This window comes from Oryctolagus cuniculus, chromosome 1 (genome assembly GCF_051225735.1).
Source record: "Oryctolagus cuniculus isolate XC-2025 breed Fujian yellow rabbit chromosome 1, ASM5122573v1, whole genome shotgun sequence".
Classification (NCBI taxonomy): Eukaryota; Metazoa; Chordata; class Mammalia; order Lagomorpha; family Leporidae; genus Oryctolagus; species Oryctolagus cuniculus.
The window spans coordinates 17,035,253-17,058,000 of NC_142867.1; the positions used below are offsets into that span (position 1 = coordinate 17,035,253).

At 37.6% G+C, this 22,748-nt stretch overlaps 1 protein-coding gene across 1 annotated transcript; it reads right to left on the reverse strand.

Annotated features, from left to right (window-relative positions):
* Positions 1-21,495: 21,495 nt before the first annotated feature.
* Positions 21,496-22,422, reverse strand: LOC100356088 (olfactory receptor 4P4-like). The gene has a single exon (XM_002708889.4). The coding sequence runs from the start codon at positions 22,420-22,422 to the stop codon at positions 21,496-21,498; it is 927 nt and encodes a 308-aa protein (XP_002708935.3).
* Between the last annotated feature and the right edge of the window lie 326 nt (positions 22,423-22,748).

The window sequence follows — 22,748 nt, forward strand, 5'->3', positions numbered from 1 at the left end:
GCTGCCAGTCAATAATGAGAAAAGGGCAAATAATGGTAGCAAACATTAGTTCAGTAAAATATTAGTTATCTTTTTAACAAGTGACTGTGTATAGACACAGTAAATACTAGTTTATTACATACAATTGCTTAATAGGTTTCCAGTAACTGTAACATATCTAAGCACATTATAAGTATTATAAGTATTATAAACCAGTGGAAAATTTAAAATCTGAATTCTAGGTAATGAATTAATGAATTAATGAATTCATCAATGTTTCCAAATGCCCTTGGGGCATCAGAATAATTTTTTTCCTCATGTCACAGAAGTTGTTTTGCTAATCTACCAGAAAGAATGGTGATGCAAATACAAGGACATTTGAATGTTTGAATTCCTACTTGTTAAATAAATAGTCATGTTCCATAAAGTGCTTTCTTGCTAGCTAATAATATTTTCCACAAAGTAATGCAACATCTGGCATCCGATAAATATTAAATATATAAACAAATCTACAAAGGTACATAAGTAAATTAATTAAAACTTATAGTATAAAAGGGCTGATTAAGGATTTTTTTCTGCCTTTATCTGATTCAGACTCTGAGCAGAATTCTAGCTTGACCTGTTAGAGAAACAATAATGTGTCATTCGTTGGATGTAAACTGAGAAATGCGAAACTCGTGCTGTGGCATAGTTGGAAAAGTCACTGCCTGCAATTCTGACATCCTATACGGACAGTGGGTCTAGTCATGACTGCTCCACTTTGCTTCACTTTTGATCTAGCTCCTTGGTAATGTGCCTGAGAAAGCAGCAGAGGATGGCCCATGTGCTTGAATTCCTGCACCCACATGGGAGAATTGCAAGAACCTCCTGGATGCTGGCTTTGGCCTGGCCAAGTCCTGGCCATTTGGGGAGTGAAACAGCAGATGGAAGATTCTCTCTCTCTCTCTCTCTCTCTCTCTCTCTCCCTCTCTCTCTGTAACTTTGCCATTCAATAAATAAATAAATAAGCTTCCAAAAAAACTGAGAAATGTGAAATAATTTGAAACAGATCTCCAGCAAATGAGCCAATACTTTATCTTGACATTTTCTTCATCTCAAGAAACTTATCCTATAAATGTAGGCTTTTCACTGTATATTTCTGTTAATCAGTTTCTTTGTGATTGCATTTCACATTAAAAGATGTTTTGAAATATATTTATTCTTACCACACACAAAAAAATTAGGAGGATTATCTTCAATTGAATTCCTCCATCCTTCACTTACTAGTAAATGTGTGGTTTTGAGTCAAGGTGTTGGACATGTTGATAATCTGGATATTGAGGAGTTAGTGATGAATTTTAAAAAAACAGGCTGTGCCTTCACAAAGTTTAAGATCTATTGAGAGACTGCCAGATTGGGAGCAGAAATCCACTGCTTCAGGTTGTAAAGGGTTAGATGGACAGGGTAATATGAATGCATTTTGGAGGTAGACTCAACAGAAACCTTGTAGGTGTACGTGTGTTGGGACAGGAGATCCAAGATGGAAAGTGTTTAAAAAATTGGTTCTCAGAGGATAAACAGGGATCAGTAAAGTGAACAGACATGAGGTGGGAACAGAGGATTCCTGTCAGAGGGATGTTAAAACAAAGCCAAGAGCAACAGTGCATGCAAGAAGCCACATCAGTTCCACATGATGGTGGTTCATTCAGCTATTCATTCAACAACAGTTTATTGAAACCTTATTGTTGGTCAGTGCCGCGTCTCACTTGGCTAACCCTCTGCCTGCAGCGCCAGTACCCTGGGTTCTAGTCCAAGTTGGGGCGCTAGTTCTGTCCCGATTGCTCCTCTTCCAGGCCAGCTCTCTGCTGTGGCTGGGAGTGCAGTGGAGGATGTCCCAAGTGCTTGGGCCCTGCACCCGCAAGAGAGACCAGGAGGAAGCACCTGGCTCCTGGCTTCGGATCGGCGCAGCATGCCAGCCGTGGCAGCAACTTGGGGGGTGAACCAACGGAAGGAAGACCTTTCCCTCTGCCTCTCTCTCATGTCTAACTCTGGCAAAAAAATAAAAAAGAAAAAAGAAATCTTATTGTTTATCAGGTACAAAGCTGGACATTAAGGAAGTGTAAGGATAAGACATGAGAGAATGTGCTATATATGCACAATGAATTATTATTCAATCATAAAAATAATGTGATCCTGATATTGTAGCCAAGTAGGTGGACCTGGAGATCATTATGCTAAGTAAAATAATCAAGACACAAAAAGACAGGTACCACCTGTTCTATCTCTTTTGTGTTAGTTTGTTTCAAAAAGTCAATTCAAACCAAAAGTGGTGATTATGGAGGGCAGAAAGAGTAGGGTAGAGAGGCTAGAGGGAGGTTGAAAAATAAATTCTAGTGTTGCGCTGTACACAAACAGAATGGCTATAGTTCATGTTAATACAATATATTTTTGTATAAAAAACTGAAAGAGGAGCTTGTAGGCTCCAAACACAAAGAAAATATAAGGAAATGGGGAAGAGGGAGATGGATTTGATGTTATTACACTAAATGTTGAAGTATTTTACTATAGTCCTTTAAAATATGTAAGTAATTAAAATTTTTTTAACTGAAAAGTGATCCCTGTTAGGAATTTGGAAAACATTATGCTGAGTGAAATAAGCCAATACCAAAGGGACAAATACCACTTGTTCTCCTAGATAGGTGACAACTAACTGAGCACCAAAAAGAAAACCTGTTAAAGTGAAATGAACACTAGGAGAAACGGTGACTTGATCAGCCCTCACCCTGACTGTTGATGAGCAGCTTAATATGTTATCCCTCTTAGTATTTTTTGTTTGTTTGTTCTACTTAATACTTTTGGTTGAATACTGTAATCATTACACAATTCTTCTTAAGTGCTGAAACTTAACTGAAAAGTGATCACTGTTAAATATAAGAGTGGGAATAAGAGAGGGAAGAGATGTGCAATTCGGGACATGCTCAAGCTGACTTACCTCAAAAAGTAGAGTTAGAAACATACCAGGGGATTCCAATTCAATCCCATCAAGGTGGCATGTACCAATGCCATCTCACCAGTTCCAATGATCAATTTCTGTTCACAGTTGATCATAATGATAGGACTAAGAACCAAAGGGATCACATAAACAAGACTAGTGTCTGCAAATACTAGCTGATAGAATCAAAAAGGGAGAGAATGATCCAACATGGGAAGTGAGATACACAGCAGACCCATAGAATGGCAGATGTCCTAAACAGCACTCTGGCCTCAGAATCAGCCCTTAAGGCATGTGGATCCGGCTGAAAAGCCCATGAGAGTATTTTAGGCATGGAAAGCCAAGACACTCTGGGGGAAAAAAAAAAAAAAAAAAAAAAAAAAAAACTAAATGAAAGATCTTGGCGAGTGAGCTCCCAGTGGAAAGAACGGGTCATCAAAGAAGGAGGTACCTTTCTCTGAAGGGAGGAGAGAACCTCCACTTTGACTATGGCCTTGTCTAAAAATTATCAGAGTCAGTGAACTCAGGGGGCTTCCATAGCCTTGGCAGCTCATGACAAGAGCCTAGGGTGATTACTGAGGCCATAAACAACAGTGTCAATTTGTTAAGTCAACAACAGGAGTCACTGTGCACTTACTCCTCATGTAGGATCTTTGGCCTTAGTGTGCTGTACATTGTGATTTAATGCTATCACTAGCACTCAAACAGTATTTTTCACTTTATGTTTCTGTGTGGGAGCAAACTGTTGAAATCTTTACTTAATGTTTGCTAAACTGATCTTCTGTTTATAAAGAGAAACGAAAATGAATCTTGAATTGAATGGAAGGGGAGAGGGAGTGGGAAAGGGGAGAGTGTGGGTGGGAGGGACGTTATGGGGGGGAAGCCATTGTAATCCATAAGCTGTACTTTGGAAATTTATATTCATTAAATAAAAGTTTAAAAAAAATTTTAAGGAGAGACTGGAAATATAAGAAAAGTGAAGATGAGTAAGAGTCTCATCTTGTGAAGGCTTCAGGATAAAGACTATGGGGGGAAAGACTGGAAGTATGTTTAAGCAAGAGGGTAATGCAGTTGCTTTTGAGAATGAGAACTCTACCTACAATGAAGTATGAAGGAGGAAAAGCTAGCAGTAGGAGAGCAGATGTTTATTGAATGATTTGAAGGTGAAAAGCTAGAGGTTTGAACTCTGGTCCTGCTAGTGAGGATGCAGAGTGTGTCGCCTCCATCTGGCCCATGCACTAAAGCCCCGCATGCTGTGAGTCAAGGCTTCTAATAGCTCACAGACCCACTCTTCTCTGAACAATTTCACCAAAGAAAATGAAAGCTGCCTCAGTTGAGGAATTATATACACCACCTCAGGGCCCCTGAAGTACCTGTGGATGCCTGACATATGGGTCAAAAAGTCTGGTCCCTTGTATCCTGATGGGGTCAGTCCTATAGTGTAATGTACACTCCAGAGCTCCCAAGGCTCCGACAGACTTCAGTTATGACTACCGTCTTCCTGATCCCACCACAGTCAGCTTCCTGCAGTTCCTTCTCTCATATGTCATCATCTCAGGTTCTGCATCTAGTTAGCCCAAACTGACACCTGAGGAGAAAGAGAGAGTTCCTACATTATTCACAAGTTGTAAGAAGAACAATTGAGATAGAGTGAAGATCAAGACAGAGGGGGATCACGAATAAAATCCATATTCTGACTTGGAAACTGGATAGAGGAGAGAACTGAGAAGACGCAACATAGATAGATGCATCTTCTCTGTCAGTGAAAGCGGCTTCTACATCCCTCAAGGAAGTGCCCTCCTTCCACCAGTGTGAGTGTTCTCTCTCCCCACCTGAAGGAATAACTCTCCATCACCCTAGGAAACTGTATTAACTTTCCTTTATTACCCTGACAAAAGTGCTGAATCTCTCTAGGACCCACTAGACTGAAGTATTGGTAGGATTACACTAAGTGTGACCTATAAGTAGGTGCTTTATACTCTAAATTACAAAGACTGAGAACCAAGAACATGTGATAAAGGATAATAAGGGTCATACATAATCATGGATGACTTTATTGATATGGGTTCAGTTAAGTAAAGATTCTTCATTGAATGTTGCTGGTCTAAAAGTTAAAAAGGGATATGAATGGTTCCTTGGTGGAAAGAAGGGCTGTAAGTTAGTCTGCTCTGAGAGTACTAAAATGCTGAGCTTCGCTCAGTCTAAACATTAGGAACACTTAGAGAAAGTGGAATGTTAAGGTGCTATTATGATTTAAGATGTACTTACACAATCCAGGAGAGTCTAAAGGATATTACCTTCATCATGACTGTGAAAAACAACTCGTAAAAGGACACCTGGCATCCTTGAAGTGTTGCATGCTTACTCTTCCTGGTAGACCAGACTTTACAGTGGGTACTGTGGTTACTGAATTGGGAAACCTAAATTCAGCAAGAGTAATTGGCTTCCAGGATAACAGAAATGTGGTGGCAACACTCAATCCTCCAAAGGCATTGTGGGTTTGGTTACCAAAATGAATAAGAAAGTTAAAGCAATAATCAATCTAAACTAAATTGAGCAGATTAGTGGCTTTGACTGTTTGGCTATGGTATTCCCAGATGTGAAACAGGAAGCTTACTAAACCCTTACTTGATCTGTACAAGCAGAAAAATTCTAGGCTGTGTGAATAAAAGTCAAAATTTAATCATAAAAATCATAAAAAATGTATAGTTTCCTGTGGTAGAATGAGAAGGCCATGTCAGTATGGCCACTGGCAGCAGAAACTGCCTGGCAACAGGCTGTAATTGGATGGTTTTGGAAACCACATGATAGCAGAGCCTGCTTGGCAACATTTCCCATTGTTCATTCAATCTCTCTTTTTAAGTGATGTCTCGGGGTCTGGAGCCGCGGCTCACTTGGTTAATCCTCCTCCTGTGGCACTGGCATCCCATATGGGCGCCAGGTTCTAGTCCTGGTTGCTCCTCTTGCAGTCCAGCAGTGCCATTGCAGCCATCTGAGGGGTGAACCAATGGAAGGAAGACCTTTCTCTCTGTCTCTCTCTCTCACTGTCTATAACTCTATCTGTCAAATAAAAAACCAAAAGATTGATGTCTCAAATCCATTTATATCTGAAGAAAATATGCTTTTGTCTGTCATTTGTTATCTAAATTTGTTTTATCATTTTTGTGCATGCATACATACGTTTTTGGCAGTGCTATTATTTTGAACATGAATGCAAAAGGATGCATAATTTAATCAGTGTTAGATATGTGTGAGTGAATATTAGCTCATTTTATGTTACTTGAAACTAGGTGTAAGAGACCCAAGAATATATGTAATAAAAATTCCTTTGAAAACTTCAGCCATTTTGGAGCACCTAGAGTTCACTATCTAATTACCTGATGTTTAGCTGTAATGCTGAAAGATAAAGAAATTTTTTGATATATGCCAGTCATTCTTTCACTCTCTCTTTCTCATTTTTTCCATTTTAATCTCATCTCTTGGTGTCTCATGAGATAATGTATAGTTCTCAGTTTTTTCTCAGTTTCTTACGAGAAACTGTTAGCATCTCTAAATTATTCAAAACGGCTCTTAGTTTTCATGAGAGCTCACTTTTAGCACTTTTAACTGTGTACTACACCTCCAACTTTATTTACACTTTGGTTTGATAAAGAAAAGACATTTATATAATCAAAATTCTTCAATACTTCAGAAACCATAAACAATGTGCACCCAATTCTAGATTATATTTGAATACTTCTATAACATATCTCAAATAAACTATTGAGCTTCTTCCTTAACATTCAACATTGAGGCCACCTGTTCCATTTTATCACTAGATAATATGACAAATCCCATAATTTTGTATCAAAATCATTTCTTATATAATGATAATCTATGCTAATGTTTCCTTATAGTTTCTTTTGGATACTAAGATAATTAACATATTATTTACTAGATAGTTTTAAATGTGTTACTACAAAGCCTTGAGATATTCAGCAATTTATGTGATTAGTGTATTTGAATTTCAACACCAGAAGTCTAAGAATCTAAGAAATTGGGAAGTAAAATAATAGATGCCAGTTAAATTAAATTTAACAACTTAAATATGCTAGAGATAAAACATATCATCTGTGATTGAAAAGCAGAAGAGTAGAAACTGATTTGACACCAAAGTGGAATAATCAGTTGTATTTAAAAGCTAGATATCTTTAGAAAACTTCATACTGTATGAATAAGAAAATAAAATATTTGAAACTTGAAAAAAAAGCTAGATATCACTGAAATAAATGAAATTTCTATAGAAATTCAGAAAGTATGACATTTCTCTTTACTTAGTAGGGTGACGTAGAACCTATTATTGCTGCAGAAATCCACTTTCTTTGTATTCAAGCTGTCCTAATAAAGGAGTTGTACAGATTCACAATATGGAATTGCCAATGTATATTAACACCCAAAGTGAGCAGAACAGATTATTAGCCATTGCTTTGAAGTGCAGATTGTGTGTTAAATTGTGCACCTTAAAATGGCTTTCAGTTATTAAAGTACATGTATCATTAGTGACTGTGACAAGACCCCATTTAATTTTTAATCATTTTCCTCATTAATGAATGGTAAAATCTTACCAATTCTAGCCATATCTCCTAACAAAAATAACTCTAAAACCAACTCCATAAAATAAAGTTTGTGTGTATTCATTTATTTTTGTTTTCCAGGGCAAAAAGAAAATGAGAGTCCAAAAGTTGATCCGCCATGCAGATGTAGAGATATATATTTAGCAGAAAATGGAAATGTGATGATTTAATCACAAAACTTGCCTACTCTCCATTATAAAAATAACAAGAGAGAGCAAGAGATATATCTTGGCCGGTGCCATGGCTCACTTGGCTAATCCTCCGCCTGCAGCACCAGCACACCAGGTTCTAGTCCCGGTTGGGGCGTCGGATTCTGTCCTGGTTGCTCCTCTTCCAGTCCAGCTCTGTGCTGTGGCCCGGGAGGGCAGTGGAGGATGGCCCAAGTGCTTGGGCCCTGCACCCGCATGGGAGACCAGGAGGAGGCACCTGGCTTCTGGCTTCGGATCTGTGCAGCTCACAGGCTGTGAGTGGCCATTTGCAGGGGTGAACCAATGGAAAAAGGAAGACCTTTTTCTTTGTCTCTCTCTCTCTCTCTCTCTCTATATATATATATATATATATATCTTATATAGATTTTATGCAGATTTACATTTCAGAGGAATAGTTGGAAATAGGATGAATGAAAGAAATAAGAAAATTGTAAATGACTAAATCCAGATCAGAAAACAGAATGAGAAGTAGCTATGTAGTTCTTGAAAACTTGGAAAGTTTTGTGCGTTTGAACTAGTGGTTGACCTGGGATGGGACACCTGTAACACATGGCAGAGTGTCTGGGTTCAAATTCTGGCATCATTCACTAACTCAGCTTTCTGCTAATTAACACACTGGGAGGCAACAGATGATGGCCCAATATTAAGATCTCTACCAATCATATGGGAGAACCAGAATTGGATTCTTGGTCCTTAGCTTTGACCTGGCCTAACCCCTAAGCATTTGAGGAGTAAACCAATGAATAGCAGCTCTCTCTTGTGCCCTCTCTCTCTCTCTTTCCTTCCATCTTATTCTTCCTCCCAAATGAATAAACTTTTACATTTGAAATAAATGTGGGGAAATGAATTAAAATTATTCCATAATGTAAAAGACACTATATATATATATATATATATATATATATATCCAAAAGATAAAGTTGAAGTGACTAACCCCCCTATGTGTGACTGATCTAAAAGATAAATGATAGATCCTAATTATTCCTGCATTTTAGGACTAAGTTGGGTATCTAATGTGTCCAAGACTTATGACTTTAACACCCATGTGATATCTCACTAAAATAGTCAAAGTTAGGTATTATTTTCCCAGATGAGAAATTGAAAAGTAGAAGAAAAAACTTATTTAAATTTTTTATTTGTTTTCTTTTGGGGTTTTAGTTAGTTTGTTTTTACTTTGCTTATCAGAATTATGGTTTTATGCCAGTTCTATATGTCAGTAATTATTGCCTCTGTACTTTATCTCTTAATTCAAACATTTTACGATGGCCCAAAAAAGAGAAAATATTGGGATGTTGAGGCAATAATCATGAATTGAACTATTTTAGCTTTATGGTGAATTGGAGAATATAATAATTAAGAGTATGAGATCTAAAAACTTTAATTCCAATGTAGGCTCTTCTCATTATAGACTTGTAACTTAGGAAAAGTATATGAAATGTTAGGCCCAATTATTAGTGTGTGAATCAGAAATGAATAGAATTCCTGTTCCATATTGGCTTGTCCATTTAAGTAGATGGTATTTATAAAGTTTGAAAATCATTGTCAAATTTAATGTGTGCTACATGCATCATAAATGGATTTTAAAGTAAATAGCTAAATAGTTTCCACTATGAAACACGTATTACTAACAGCATTTTACTGCACACTCAGAGTCTTTAATCTATAATTATTATGAGAAATAAAATTTAACAAAATATTTTAGTGTTATTTTAATGGAATTAAATAAAACTTATTGGAATGTCAAGCACATTTGGTGTCACTTAAAAATGTAAAAAAGGAGTATTTGAGGCACATGTGCCAGGCGTTTCACGCATTGCATTATCAACTTTAAATATCCCCAATGTGAAGGGAAGAGAGAAATATTTGTCTAGTTGTGCAGCAAGTATAAGTTGGGTGAAATGAGCATCATTATAGATTGGTATCTTATAAATGATGTTCAACAATAAGAAAGATATGGGGCCAGAGTTGTGACACAGCAGGCTGAGCTGCCACCTGAAACTCTGGCATCCCCTATCGGAGTGTGGTTTGAGTCCCAGTTCCTCCACTTCCAATCCAGCTCCCTACTAATGTGCCTTGGAAAGCAGCAGAAGATGGCCCAAGTGCTTATTGAAGTGTTGTAAGTACAAATTTTGTTAACAGATTGGATTACTGAACACTTAGTGATGTTATCCTCCTCTCAAGTCCTTTTCTATCTTTCTCTCTCCTTGATTTTCCATGATAGTTTGCACATACACTTTTGGAAGACAGTATTCAAAAATAAAGTGATTTAAAATAGTACAATTGGTAGAGAACACATAATGAGCAAATAGGCATATAAAGATATCGTCAATATTGTATGCACTAAGGATCTTCAAATTAAAACAATAGAAGTTACTGCTACAGCCTATTAGAACAATCAGAATAAAACCACTCAACCACACAAATGCATGGAGATATTTGAAACAACTGGGACACTTACAAGTTGCTGCTGGTAATGAAAAATGGTACACCTTGGGAAACTGAAACTTTCTTAAACTAGCACACGTACACTTACCCTCTGGTCCAGAAATCATGCTGCTTGGTATCCAACAAAATGAGCTGAAACCATATCCATGCAAAACCATGCATGGATGTCTATCATTGCTCTATGATGTTCTTTGTTAATGAGTGCATGTAGTCTGTGACATACAGATAATGAAGTAGTATACAGATGATCTTTGACTTAAAATGGTTCCGCTTAATTTTTTTTCTCAAAAATAATTTTATAAGGATCAAACACCATCATAAGTAGAGGAGCATCTGGATTTATGATTGTTCAACTTACGATCTTTCAAATTTATAACAGATTTTTTTAGGATATAAAAACATCACTTTATCATTATAAAGAGTTGAGCTGTGGAGCCTTGAAAAGACATGGAATTAACTTAGATGAATAAAAGTAAGTGAAATAATCCAACCTAAATAAACATTGCCTAATGTATGGTTCCAACTTTCTGAGATTTTAGAAAATATAGAACTATGAAAACAGTAAAAAAATTTATTAGAGTGATTGGGGGCAGGAAGGGAAGAACATAGTTCACTGAGGAATTTTAGGACATTGAAATTAAATTAGATAGAGGCATTGTACATTTTTCTTTTCTTTTGACCTTGAAAATAGTATTTCTTTTTTTTAACTTTTATTTAATGAATATAAATTTCCAAAGTACAGCTTATGGATTACAATGGCTTTCCCCCCATAACGTCCCTTTCACCCCACACTCTCTCTCCCCTTCCATTCACATCAAGATTCATTTTCAATTTTATTTATACACAAAAGATCAGTTTAGCATATATTAAGTAAAGATTTCAACAGTTTGCACCCACACAGAAACATAAAGTGAAAAATACTGTTTGAGTACTAGTTATAGCATTAAATCTCAATGTACAGCACACTAAGGACAAAGATCCTACATGAGGAGTAAGTGCACAGTGACTCCTGTTGTTGACTTAACAAATTGACACTCTTGTTTATGGCCTCAGTAATCACCCTAGGCTCTTGTCAAGAGCTGCCAAGGCTATGGAAGCCCCCTGAGTTCACTGACTCTGATCATATTTTGACAAGGTCGTAGTCAAAGTGGAAGTTCTCTCCTCCCTTCAGAGAAAGGTACCTCCTTCTTTGATGACGTGTTTTTTCACTGGGATCTCACTCGCAGAGATCTTTCATTTCGGTTTTTTTGTTAGTTTGTTTGTTTGTTTGTTTGCCAGAGTGTCTTGGCTTTCCATGCCTAAAATACTCTCATGGGCTCTTCAGCCAGATCCGAATGCCTTAAGGGCTGATTCTGAGGCCAGAGTGCTGTTTAGGACATCTGCCATTCTATGGGTCTGCTGTGTATCCCGCTTCCCATGTTGGATGGTTCCCTCCCTTTTTGATTCTATCAGTTAGTATTAGCAGACACTAGTCTTGTTTATGTGTTCCCTTTGACTCTTAGACCTATCATTGTGATCAATTGTGAACAGAAATTGATCACTTGGACTAGTGAGATGGCATTGGTACATGCCACCTTGATGAGATTGAATTGGAATCCCCTGGTATGTTTCTAACTCTACCATTTGGGGCAAGTCCGATTGAGCATGTTCCAAACTGTACATCTCTTCTCTCTCTTATTCCCACTCTTATATTTAACAGGGATCACTTTTCATTTAAGTTTCAACACTTAAGAATAATTTTGTATTAATTACAGAATTCAACCAATAATATTAAGTAGAACAAAAAAATACTAAAAGGGATAATGTATTAAGTTGTTCATCAACAGTCAAGGCAAGGGCTGATCAAGTCACCGTTTCTCATAGTCTCCATTTCACTTCAACAGGCTTTCTTTTTCGTGCTCGGTTAGTTGTCATCAATCAGGGAGAACGTATGATATTTGTCCCTTTGGGACTGGCTGGTTTCACTCAGCATGATGTTTTCCAGATTACTCCATTTTGTACATTTTTCAAAACTCATAATATTGACAATACTGACAAAACGCAAATGTAGACTATAGACTCGGAGTGACAATGATGTGTCAATAAAGATGCATTATATGTATCAATTGGATCACTGAGGGGTGGCATATTGATAGTGGAGAAAGCCAAGCATGTTTGGAAATGAAATGTGTATAGAAACCTTCCAGGGCCCGGCGCTGTGGCACAGTGGGTAAAGCCACCACCTGCGGTGCTGGCATCACATATTGGTGCCGGTTTGAGATCTTGTTGCTCCACTTCTGATCCAGCTCTCTGCTGTGGCCTGGGAAAGCAGTGGAAAATGGCCCAAGTTCTTGGGCCCCTGCACCCACGTGGGAGCCCTGAAAGAAGGTCCTGGCTTCAGAAGGGCACAGCCCCTGCCATTGCGGCAGTTTGGGAGTGAACCAGTGGATGGAAGACCTCTCTCTCTCTCTCTCTCTCTCTATCTCTCCTGCCTTCTCTCTCTGTGTAACTCTGACTTTCAGCTGGAATAAATAATTTTTTTTAAAAAAGAAACCTTCCACATGTTAAATTTAATTTTTCTTTGAAACTAAAATGCTCTATGAAAGTCTAAAAGCAAATAATCACAAAATGAAAATGGTCATAAGAGAGAAAGAATGGGTGTGAGTGTGTATATACGTGTGAAAGAGATAGAGGGAGAGAGAAAAAGAGAGAGAGAGAGAGAGAGAGAGAGAGGGAATCCTCCGTTAATTCACTGTTGAAACAATCACAGACATAGGACTGAGTAAGATAGAAGCTAGGATCCAGGAACCCCATCCTCATTGCCATCCTTGGTGAGTGGGAAACAAGTACTTGTACAATCAATCTTCTACTATCTTCTGAGGACTCCAACTTGCACTGTGATATTGGATGAAGCATTGTAAGCTGTGTCTTAACCTACTGACCACAGAGTTGGCCCTACAGTCAGCTGCTTACTCAATTATTTTTTATCTTGGTTATTGTGAATAATGTTGCACATAAGATGGGAGGACAGCTACCTCTTTGATATTTCATTTCAATTATATATAATATTCAATTATGTAGATAATATTTCAATGCATATTTATATGTGGGATTGCTAGAAAATATATAACTTTATTTTTAGGACAATTCACACTTTCCATAGTGTGCTACCATTCCTGCCAGTGTAAAATTGGATCTTAATTTCTTCACATTTTCACCAATACTTGTTATATTTTTCATCCAAGCAAGTATGATATAATAACTCATGGCGGTTGGGTGTTCATTCCATTCATTATTATTGATGGTGAGTATGCTTTCACATACTTGTTGGCCATTGTTATGTCTGTTTTTGAGAAATGTCTGTTCTGGTCATGTGCTCAGTTTTTCTACAGGCTGCTTGCTTTATTGCTGTAGACTTGAGTTTCTTACATGTTTTGGAGTCCAAATTCTTACCAAATGAATTTTCCCTCATTATATAGGATATATACTATATATATATATATATATATACACACATATATACACACTACTCTATATTGTAGAAATGATTTACGAGATTATTGTAAAAATAAATCTCAGGTTTCTGTGTAGTTTTCGCTTTGTTTTATGCCTAAAGTTATAAACCAGGATCATGTTTGTCTCTCCAACATATTGTATAGATAGAAAGTGTCAGTAAATTGATGATCTGAATGGGTTTTATAATAAGATCAGAGTAAAACAATGAGATAAACGCTATTATATTTCAGAGGCAGGGCAGAATGCAGAATTTAAAGACAGTTACTGGATGCCCACTTATAGAAGGCCTTTAATTTGAAGTGTGGGAATAATATGCTTTTTTTAAAAAAAGATTTTATTTATTTATTTGAGAAGTACAGTTCCAGACAATGAGAGGGAGAGACAGAGAGAAAGGTCTTCCATCCACTGGTTCACTCCCCAAATGGCTGCCACGGCCAGAGCTGTGCCGATCCGGAACCAGGAGCTTCTCTGGTCCCCCACGCGAGTGCAGGGGCCCAATGACTTGGGCCATCTTCTACTGCTTTCCCAGGCCATAGCAGAGAGCTGGATTGGAAGAGGAGCAGCTGGGACTAGAACCGGTGCCCACATGGGATGTCGGCACCGCAGGCAGAGGATAAACCTACTGCGCCAAGGTGCCGGCCCAGGGAATAATATCCTGAAAACGTTTAGTTTGCCCGTATTCTTATTCTGGGAATTAAAACTAACGCCATACATTCTTACGCAGTAAACAGTAATATGTACTGTTATATGAAGAGCTACAAAGAAAGCCTTTGGAAAGCAGGAGAGAGGATTTCTTTGTCACGAGGCAGTAAATGACAGCCACATAGGGTATATTTCTCAGCTGCACTATCCTGTTTTACCAGAAGGTGGAGCCAGTTAGAGTTGGAAAGGCATTACTGGAAAGAGGCAGAGGGCAAGATGATTTTGAATACCCTGCACTGGTCTATTTTTAATCCTGTATTCTATCTTTCTATTCCAAATCCCACCAGAAGTATTTACTAACTTTCTTTATGCTACTGACACATCTTGAATTTGCTCAGATTATAACAGATCAATAAATACTCATTGATTTGAGAACCATTTGGTCTCTTTTCTCAATCTCACGACACTGTAAATTACAAAATAAAATAATTTCATTGAAGAGTCAAAAGGAAACCTTAAAATGTACTGAGGGGCCCCATGGAACGTTTCTGAAAGATGTCCATAAATAGATGATTAAGTAGTATGTTTACCTGAAACTCGTGTAGTTTGAAATGGACCTCAAAACTGCAAGTGATGCTGAGGAGCTAATTCCGAAGCTCTTGATTAAATAATTTTAAAAGACATGTAGTTATCACCATGCTAAATAATCCTATGTTTCTTCTTATGTTTTATTTCCTTATTTTATCTTAAAACTATATGTTCAAGTGAAAAGAAAATAAGAAATAAGCTTATCCTGCAAATGAGAACATTAATAATACTGATAACACTATATGAAACTACACACAATGGGTGGCCAAAATCATAGATAAGTGGAAACAGAGAGATTTCACATTTTCTTATTTTCAATTCCTAGTTATTTTTCAAATATCAATATTTATGACAGATGGCTCTCTTAAATGAACAAAGAAAAATGAGTTTGTTGTGCTGATTAAGGTATAAAGACTCAGTTACCTTACAGTTCAATATTCTTACCCCAAATCACACATTTCTTTTTTGATTTTTTAAACTTTTATTTAGTAAATATAATTTTCCAAAGTACAGATTATGGATTACAATGGCTTTTCCCCCCATAACTTCCCTCCCACTCGCACCCCTCCCATCTCCTGCTCCCTCTCCCATTCCATTCACATCAAGATTCATTTTCAATTCTCTTTATATACAGAAGATCAATTTAGTATATATTAAGTAAAGATTTCATCAGTTTTCACCCACACACAAAAACATAAAGTGTAAAATACTGTTTGAGTACTAGTTACAGCATTAATTCACATTGGACAACACATTAAGGATCCCACATAAGGAGTAAGTACACAGTGACTCTTGTTGTTGTTAATATTTTATACTTAAGACATGAAAATTTAGTCCATATTTTTACTTTCCAAAATGTTCCTTCCAACATCACTTTGCATAGAAAATTTGGAGAACAGTCTAATTTTGGAAAGCAAACCTCATGTCAGTTTTTATTTTCAAATTTGGAAAAGAAATCTGTTGAAAATTACATTTAAAAATTAATAATCATTGAATTTGAACAGAATCAAGGCAAAATGAATGAAGTCAGTTACTCATTACCATGCCTCTTTTTTTAACTTTTATTTAATAAATATAAATTTCCAAAGTACACTTTATGGATTACAATGCCTTTTCCCCCCAAATAACTTCCCTCCCACCCACAACCCTCCCATCTCTCGCTCCCTCTCCCATTCTATTCGCATCAAGATTCATTTTCAATTCTCTTTATATACAGAAGATCAATTTAGCATAAATTAAGTAAAGATTTCAACAGTTTTCACCCACACCAAAACACAAAGTGTAAAATACTGTTTGAGTATTAGTTATAGCATTAATTCACATTGTATAACACATTAAGGACAGAGATCCTACATGAGGATAAAGTGCACAGTGACTCCTATTGTTGACTTAGCAAATAGACACTCTTATTTATGACATCAATAATCACCCTAGGCTCTTGTCATGAGTTGCCAAGCCTTTTGAGTTCTAACTGACACCTTTAAGAGATGAACCCTAAGACTTTAATATGAAAAAGATGAAGGACAATAAAATGAAGCCATATTTCTTAACTTTACAAACATAAAAGTGGTAAAATTAATCAGATCATGTCAAAACTAAAAAGTGGTTGTATTTGTAGCAGAAAGATAACAAATTTACAATCTTTTTTGTGACCCATAATATTCTATGATGCAGTTAAGAATGTTATGCTGCTATAGTGTTAATTATCTGTGATTATTTAAACATTTAATGTATATTAGTTCCCATTAAACTGGGGTTTTCTCACTTTATACTTGTGAAACTTCACATTCAGCATAGTATTAATTCTTATGATGCAAATTTAAAATATAGCATCTCAAAAATTAACGCTAAAGAAACCTTTTAAAATTGGCAAAGCAAGCTTGTTTAGATAATTTACTAAGAAAACGTAACCAGAATTACTCAATGAGTAATATTTACTGTTGCTTTACATATTCAGTAATCTCTAAGAGCACCATGACTTCATTTGCTTAAAATATGCCATAATTTCACAGAAAATAATTAAATCAAATGCATTGTGTTTTGCAAATAAACCACTTCACACTCATTCCATCTCCTCATTCATGAAGCCATGAAGCTGAGTAATAATATGATTGAGTTATTTCTGCTAGGGTTGACACAGGATCCTTTTAGAAAGACAATAATTTTCATTGCATTTTTGCTTTTCTTTTTGGGAACATTGTTGGATAACTTGCTGATTATTGCTACCATCAGGATCAGCTGGGCACTTGGGAGTCCGATATACTTCTTCCTTTTCTACTTATCCTTATCTGTTACCCACTTCCTAGTTCCATACTCCTGGAATGATTGTGCATGCTCTTTCAATGAAGGCCACTATTTCTTTCAATGAATGCATTACCCAAGTAATCTTTCTCCAAATTAACAAAGTTGTCTGCCATTATTTTCTTAGTAAGCTTTGTACCCCCATCTTTCTTAACCATTTTTACTTCACTGATTCAAATAATTAATCTTTTGATGCTGCTGTCTCCTAAGTTTCTTAAGTCCCTACATTCCTTCTCATTGTTATTATTTTCTCTTCTGATTCCATACAAGTGTTTTTGATTAATCTGTCTTTGAATTCCCAGATCCTTTACTTTGCTTTCTGCATTTTCCTATTGATTATCGCTATTGTATTTTTCAGCCTCAAAATTTGTTTTTGAAATATGCAATAGTTCTTCAAAATGTTTGTGGAAATAGGCATGCTATAAACATTGCACATGGATTAAAAAATATAGCTCATATCAAACTTATCTTTCAATTCCTTTTTTGTCACAGACTTTTTAAAATAATCTTGTGTATAATTTCAATCTCGCTGTTAATTTTTTCATTTTAACGCTTCATTATTTTTGTAACTTTCATCATTGTTTGTATTTCCTTAATGTTCACTGAGCTGCTTTACAACAATTATTTTGAGTTTTTTTTTTTAATTTTTATTTAATGAATATAAATTTCCAAAGTACAGCTTATGGATTACAATGGCTTCCCTCCCCCATAACTTCCCTCCCACCCGCAATCCTCCCCTTTCCGCTCCATCTCCACTTCCATTCAAATCAAGATTCATTTTCAATTCTATTTATACAGAAGATCAGCTTAGCATATATTAAGTAAAGGTTTCAACAGTTTGAATCCATATATAAACACAAAGTGAAAAATACTGTTTGAGTACTAGTTATAGCATTAAATCACAATGTACAACACATTAAGAACAGAGATCCTACATGAGGAGTAAGTGCACAGTGACTCTTGTTGTTGACTTAACAAATTGACACTCTTGTTTATGGCATCAGTAATCACCCTAGGCTCTTGTCATGAGTTGCCAAGGCTATGGAAGCCTTTTGAGTTCACTGACTCTGATCATATTTAGACAAGGTCGTAGTCAAAGTGGAAGTTCTCTCCTCCCTTCAGAGAAAGGTACCTCCTTCTTTGATGACCTGTTCTTTCCACTGGGATCTCACTCACGGAAATCTTTCATTTTGGTTTTTTTTTTTTTTTTTTTTTTTTTTTTTTTTTTTTTTTTTTTGCCAGAGTGTCTTAGGTTTCCATGCCTGAAATACTCTCATGGGCTTTTCAGCCAGATCCGAATGCCTTAAGGGCTGATTCTGAGGCCAGAGTGCTGTTTAGGACATCTGCCATTCTATGAGTCTGCTGTGTATCCTGCTTCCCATGTTGGATCGTTTTCTCCCTTTTTTTATTCTATCGGTTAGTATTTTCAGATACTAGTCTTGTTTATGTGATCCCTTTGACTCTTAGTCCTATCATTATGATCAGTTGTGAACAGAAATTGATCACTTGGACTAGTGAGATGGCATTGGTAAATGCCACCTTGATGGGATTGAATTGGAATCCCCTGGTATGTTTCTAACTCTACTGTTTGGGGCAAGGCAGCTTGAGCATGTCCCAAATTGCACATCTCTTCCTTCTCTTATTCCCACTTTTATATTTAACAGGGATCACTTTTCAGTTAAGTTTCAACACTTAAGAATAACTGTGTATTGATTACAGTATTCAACCAAAAGTATTAAGTAGAACAAACAAAAAAAATACTAAGAGGGATAAGGTTTTAAGTTGTCCATCATGCAGTTCATATATATCTATTTGGGGGTGGGGGGTCTCCTACTAGGAAACTATTCTTCACATTTGCTGGACTTACAATTCTTGTTTTTGTTTCCTCTAGCATCATATCTGTATCTTCATTTGAAGGAGGGATTTATTCTAGGCTTTGCAGAGTGGTTTTATCTATGCATACCCTACATCAGAAAGTATATGCAAGATTCTTGTCAAATGCTCTGTAATGGTCCAAAGGCAAGCTTAATGCTGGAATCATTGGACCAAGCTCACCTGGTCTCTCATCCCACGGGAAGATATGCCTAGTGCCTGAGCCCATAAGATAGGACTTGGAGCCTGGTTTCTTAGGGGATAGACCTATTAAGAAGGTGCATAGCAGTTGGCCTAGAGCCTGGGTACATAGGATCTGGCACTGAATTTAAGTCTGCAAGTGTTTCTGAGCACTTAAATAGGAAGCTTACTGTTTATTCAAGCCTGGCGATGTAGTCCTCAGGGGAAAACCTGATTCCTGCATTCATGGTATCTGGTATGCATCTTGATTCTTCATAAATGACCCTAGAATCTTAATACATTGGACCAGCCTGACACTGGGGTCCAGTAGAAATGCAGTCTGGAAACTAGGGACATGAGTACTAGCCTAGAATCTAAAATCGGCTTGATGCTTGGCAGACATGGAGCCTGGCTATGTGGGGACTGGAATGGATTCCAGGGCCTGTCAGAATTTGGTCTAGTGCCTGGAGCTATGGGGATTTCCAGGGAGACTGAATGCACTGAGGTCATCTTGCATATGGTGCATGTGGGTGCTGCCCTGGAATCTAAGTCTGTGAAGAATCACCTGGAAGTTGTTGGTCCTAGAACTTGAGTTTCAGGGGAAGGTCCAATGTTAGAGTCTACAAGAACAAGCTTGGACTATAGCTATTGATCTTGTGGTTCCAGGGTCTGGCCTAGAGCATGGGGCCCAAGGATACACCTGACTCTGGGGAGACCTGGAGCTTGTGTCCACTGGTACTAAATTGAGGCCAGGGGTGCTGACCTTCCACTGGAGTATGGCCAGAACCTCCTAAAGCCTAGAACCTGTATCCACAAGCTCCATTATAACTCTAGGGAGAACTTGGAAACTCAGACGATAGCTACCCTCTCAAAAGTTTTTATCCATATGGATCAGCATGGAGACTAGATCTGGTTACGGTCTGATGATTATGGCCATGTGGGACAGTCTGGTACTGGAGTAAGCCTGAAACCTGGAGCTATGGGGCAGGCTTGGAGTCTGAGCCTGCAGAATCCTGCCTAAGACAGGAACACACTTGGAGACTTAGTATATGGGTACTAGCTAGGAGTTTACATATCTAGTCATCAGTTTGAAGGCTGAGTCTGTGAACATCAGCCTAATGGTAAGGAAACAGTAAGGATTCTAGAGCTGAGGTTGGCCTGGTAGAGGGGGTGGTGTAGAGACTGGCACCATTATATTGGAGTGACGGCAGGGAAGTGTCTAAGACTGTCCTCCAGGTAACCTGGACCTTGGGTCTGCAGGATTCATAATGGCACTAAAGTGAGCCAGAGGCTCTGCCCACTGGTACTGGTACTTAACTAGAGTCTGAGGCCACAGGGCTCTGCATAGTCCTGGGTTTTAATGGGCTAGGCCCAAAATTAGAGTCTGAGACAAAGGCCAGGTCTTCTCTTACTGGAAGGGGATCACTTTCCGTTCCATGGCACCCAGGTTAGGGGAGGAGTGAAGTAGTAAAGTAAAACCAACTTTCCTACCTTTTACAATACATCTTTTGCTATTTCTGTGCCATATTTAGATGCTACAGTCTCTCACTTGTTTTGCATAGCTCATGTGAAGTTATTTCTGGACATGAGTATTTGCCAAATTGAAGCTCAAGGGGTGGGTGGTGGCTGAGTGCCAGATATTTCTATTATATCATCTTGCAGATATCATTACCTCAGTTTGAAAATTCTAATTGCTAGACTACACCACCAGTTAGATACTAAGGACTAACTACCATAAACTCTACCAGTTACAGTGTGAAAAACATAATTTGTCAGTGTAAAGAGTTAAAATATATAACATACATATTCTTCATGTCTTTTCTTTACTGAAACGGAAATCTCAAAAACGAAGCACTTAGGGCTTCTCATTATGACAGATGTCTCAGTCAACATTATCCAAACCATGCTGTCTTTTTAATTTGTCCAGGTAATAGTATTATAGCTCATTATGCCTAGAATCATATAGGACTGAATAAGTTCCAGAATGTCAGAGCTGGGAGCGCCCTGGAAATTATCTGATCCATACCCCTTGCATAGAGGCTCAGAGAAGTCGAGTAACAGAAAGATAGAGGTTAGGGGTCTTTCTCTTCAAAGGCTGTAACATTTTATAATAGCACACAATTTCTCTGTGCCTGCTGCAGGGATCAAATCCACTTTGTGCAGAGAATTTCGTTCAGCAAAGCACTCCAAACAAGAGTCTTTAATTCCCTTCAAACCATTTGTCTTGGCACCACACTTTCCTCATAGCACTCTTCATATCTGTGTTTCTCAATGTATAGATGAGGGGGTTGAATAAGGGGCCAATCATGGTGTAAAATAGAGCAAACACCTTGTCTTCACTAACAGAATCAGCCATGGGGACATAGGTGAAAATGAGGGGCAAGAAGAACATGAACACAACAGTGATGTGAGAGCCACAGGTGGAGAGGGCTTTGCGGCGGCTCTTGGCTGAGTGGCTCCTCAGGGTGTTCAGAATGATGATGTAAGAAATAACCAAGGCAACAAAGGTCAAAATAGACAACACCCCTGTGGTGGTGATGATTATAATAACCAAGAGCCTAGTGTCAGTACAGGCCAGCTTCAACAAGGGAAATACATCACAGAAAAAGTGATCTATCCAATTGGGGCCACAGAAGGGAACATTGATAATAATCACTACATGCATGAGTGAATGGATAAAAGCTCCAGTAATAGAAGCCATCACAAGGACACAGCACACCTTTCTGCTCATGATGACCGTATAGTGAAGTGGCCTGCAGATGGCTACATAACGGTCATAAGCCATGGCCACCAAGATGAATATCTCAGTAGCACCAAAAAAGTGAGCGCAAAACATCTGTGTCAAGCAGCCATTGTAGGAAATGGTGTTCAGCTGAATCAACAGGTCTATGATCAGTTTAGGAGCAACTGTGGAAGTGAAGCAAACATCCATGAATGACAAGTGGCTGAGGAAAAAATACATGGGCTGTTCACCGAGGTGACTGCCCCTGATGGTGAAAAGAATGAGTAGGTTTCCAGAGAGAATTGCCAAATAGCAAAGGGACACCAGCACAGAGCCAGCAGCCTTTCCATTCTCACCAGGAAAAAGTCCCAGAAGGATAAATTCTGTGATGTTTTCCTTTTCCATTACTTTGGCAGTTTTGATTATTTAGGAACTGAAGTTATTATGCCTGAAATACTAGCCATTTTGAGTCATCGACATATTTTCAAAGTCATTCACATTACAAGGACACTTCAAACAGATCATAGAAAAATGATACAAAAGATTTGGAATCCATATATAGTTTTTTCATAGCATACATTTCATGAACCTTATGAAGATCTACTTGTGTATGGATTTCACAAATTATCCCAAAATAAATCTAAGTCCACTTTCCACGAACTTTTAAAAGTTCTCTCATATTCCATAAATATGTGTGGATGATTTCCTATCATTCAATCAATGTAACCAAT

Excerpts from the sequence above, each read along its gene's own strand:
- LOC100356088 (XM_002708889.4), bottom strand. The coding sequence starts at position 22,422 with ATGGAAAAGGAAAACATCACAGAATTTATCCTTCTGGGACTTTTTCCT.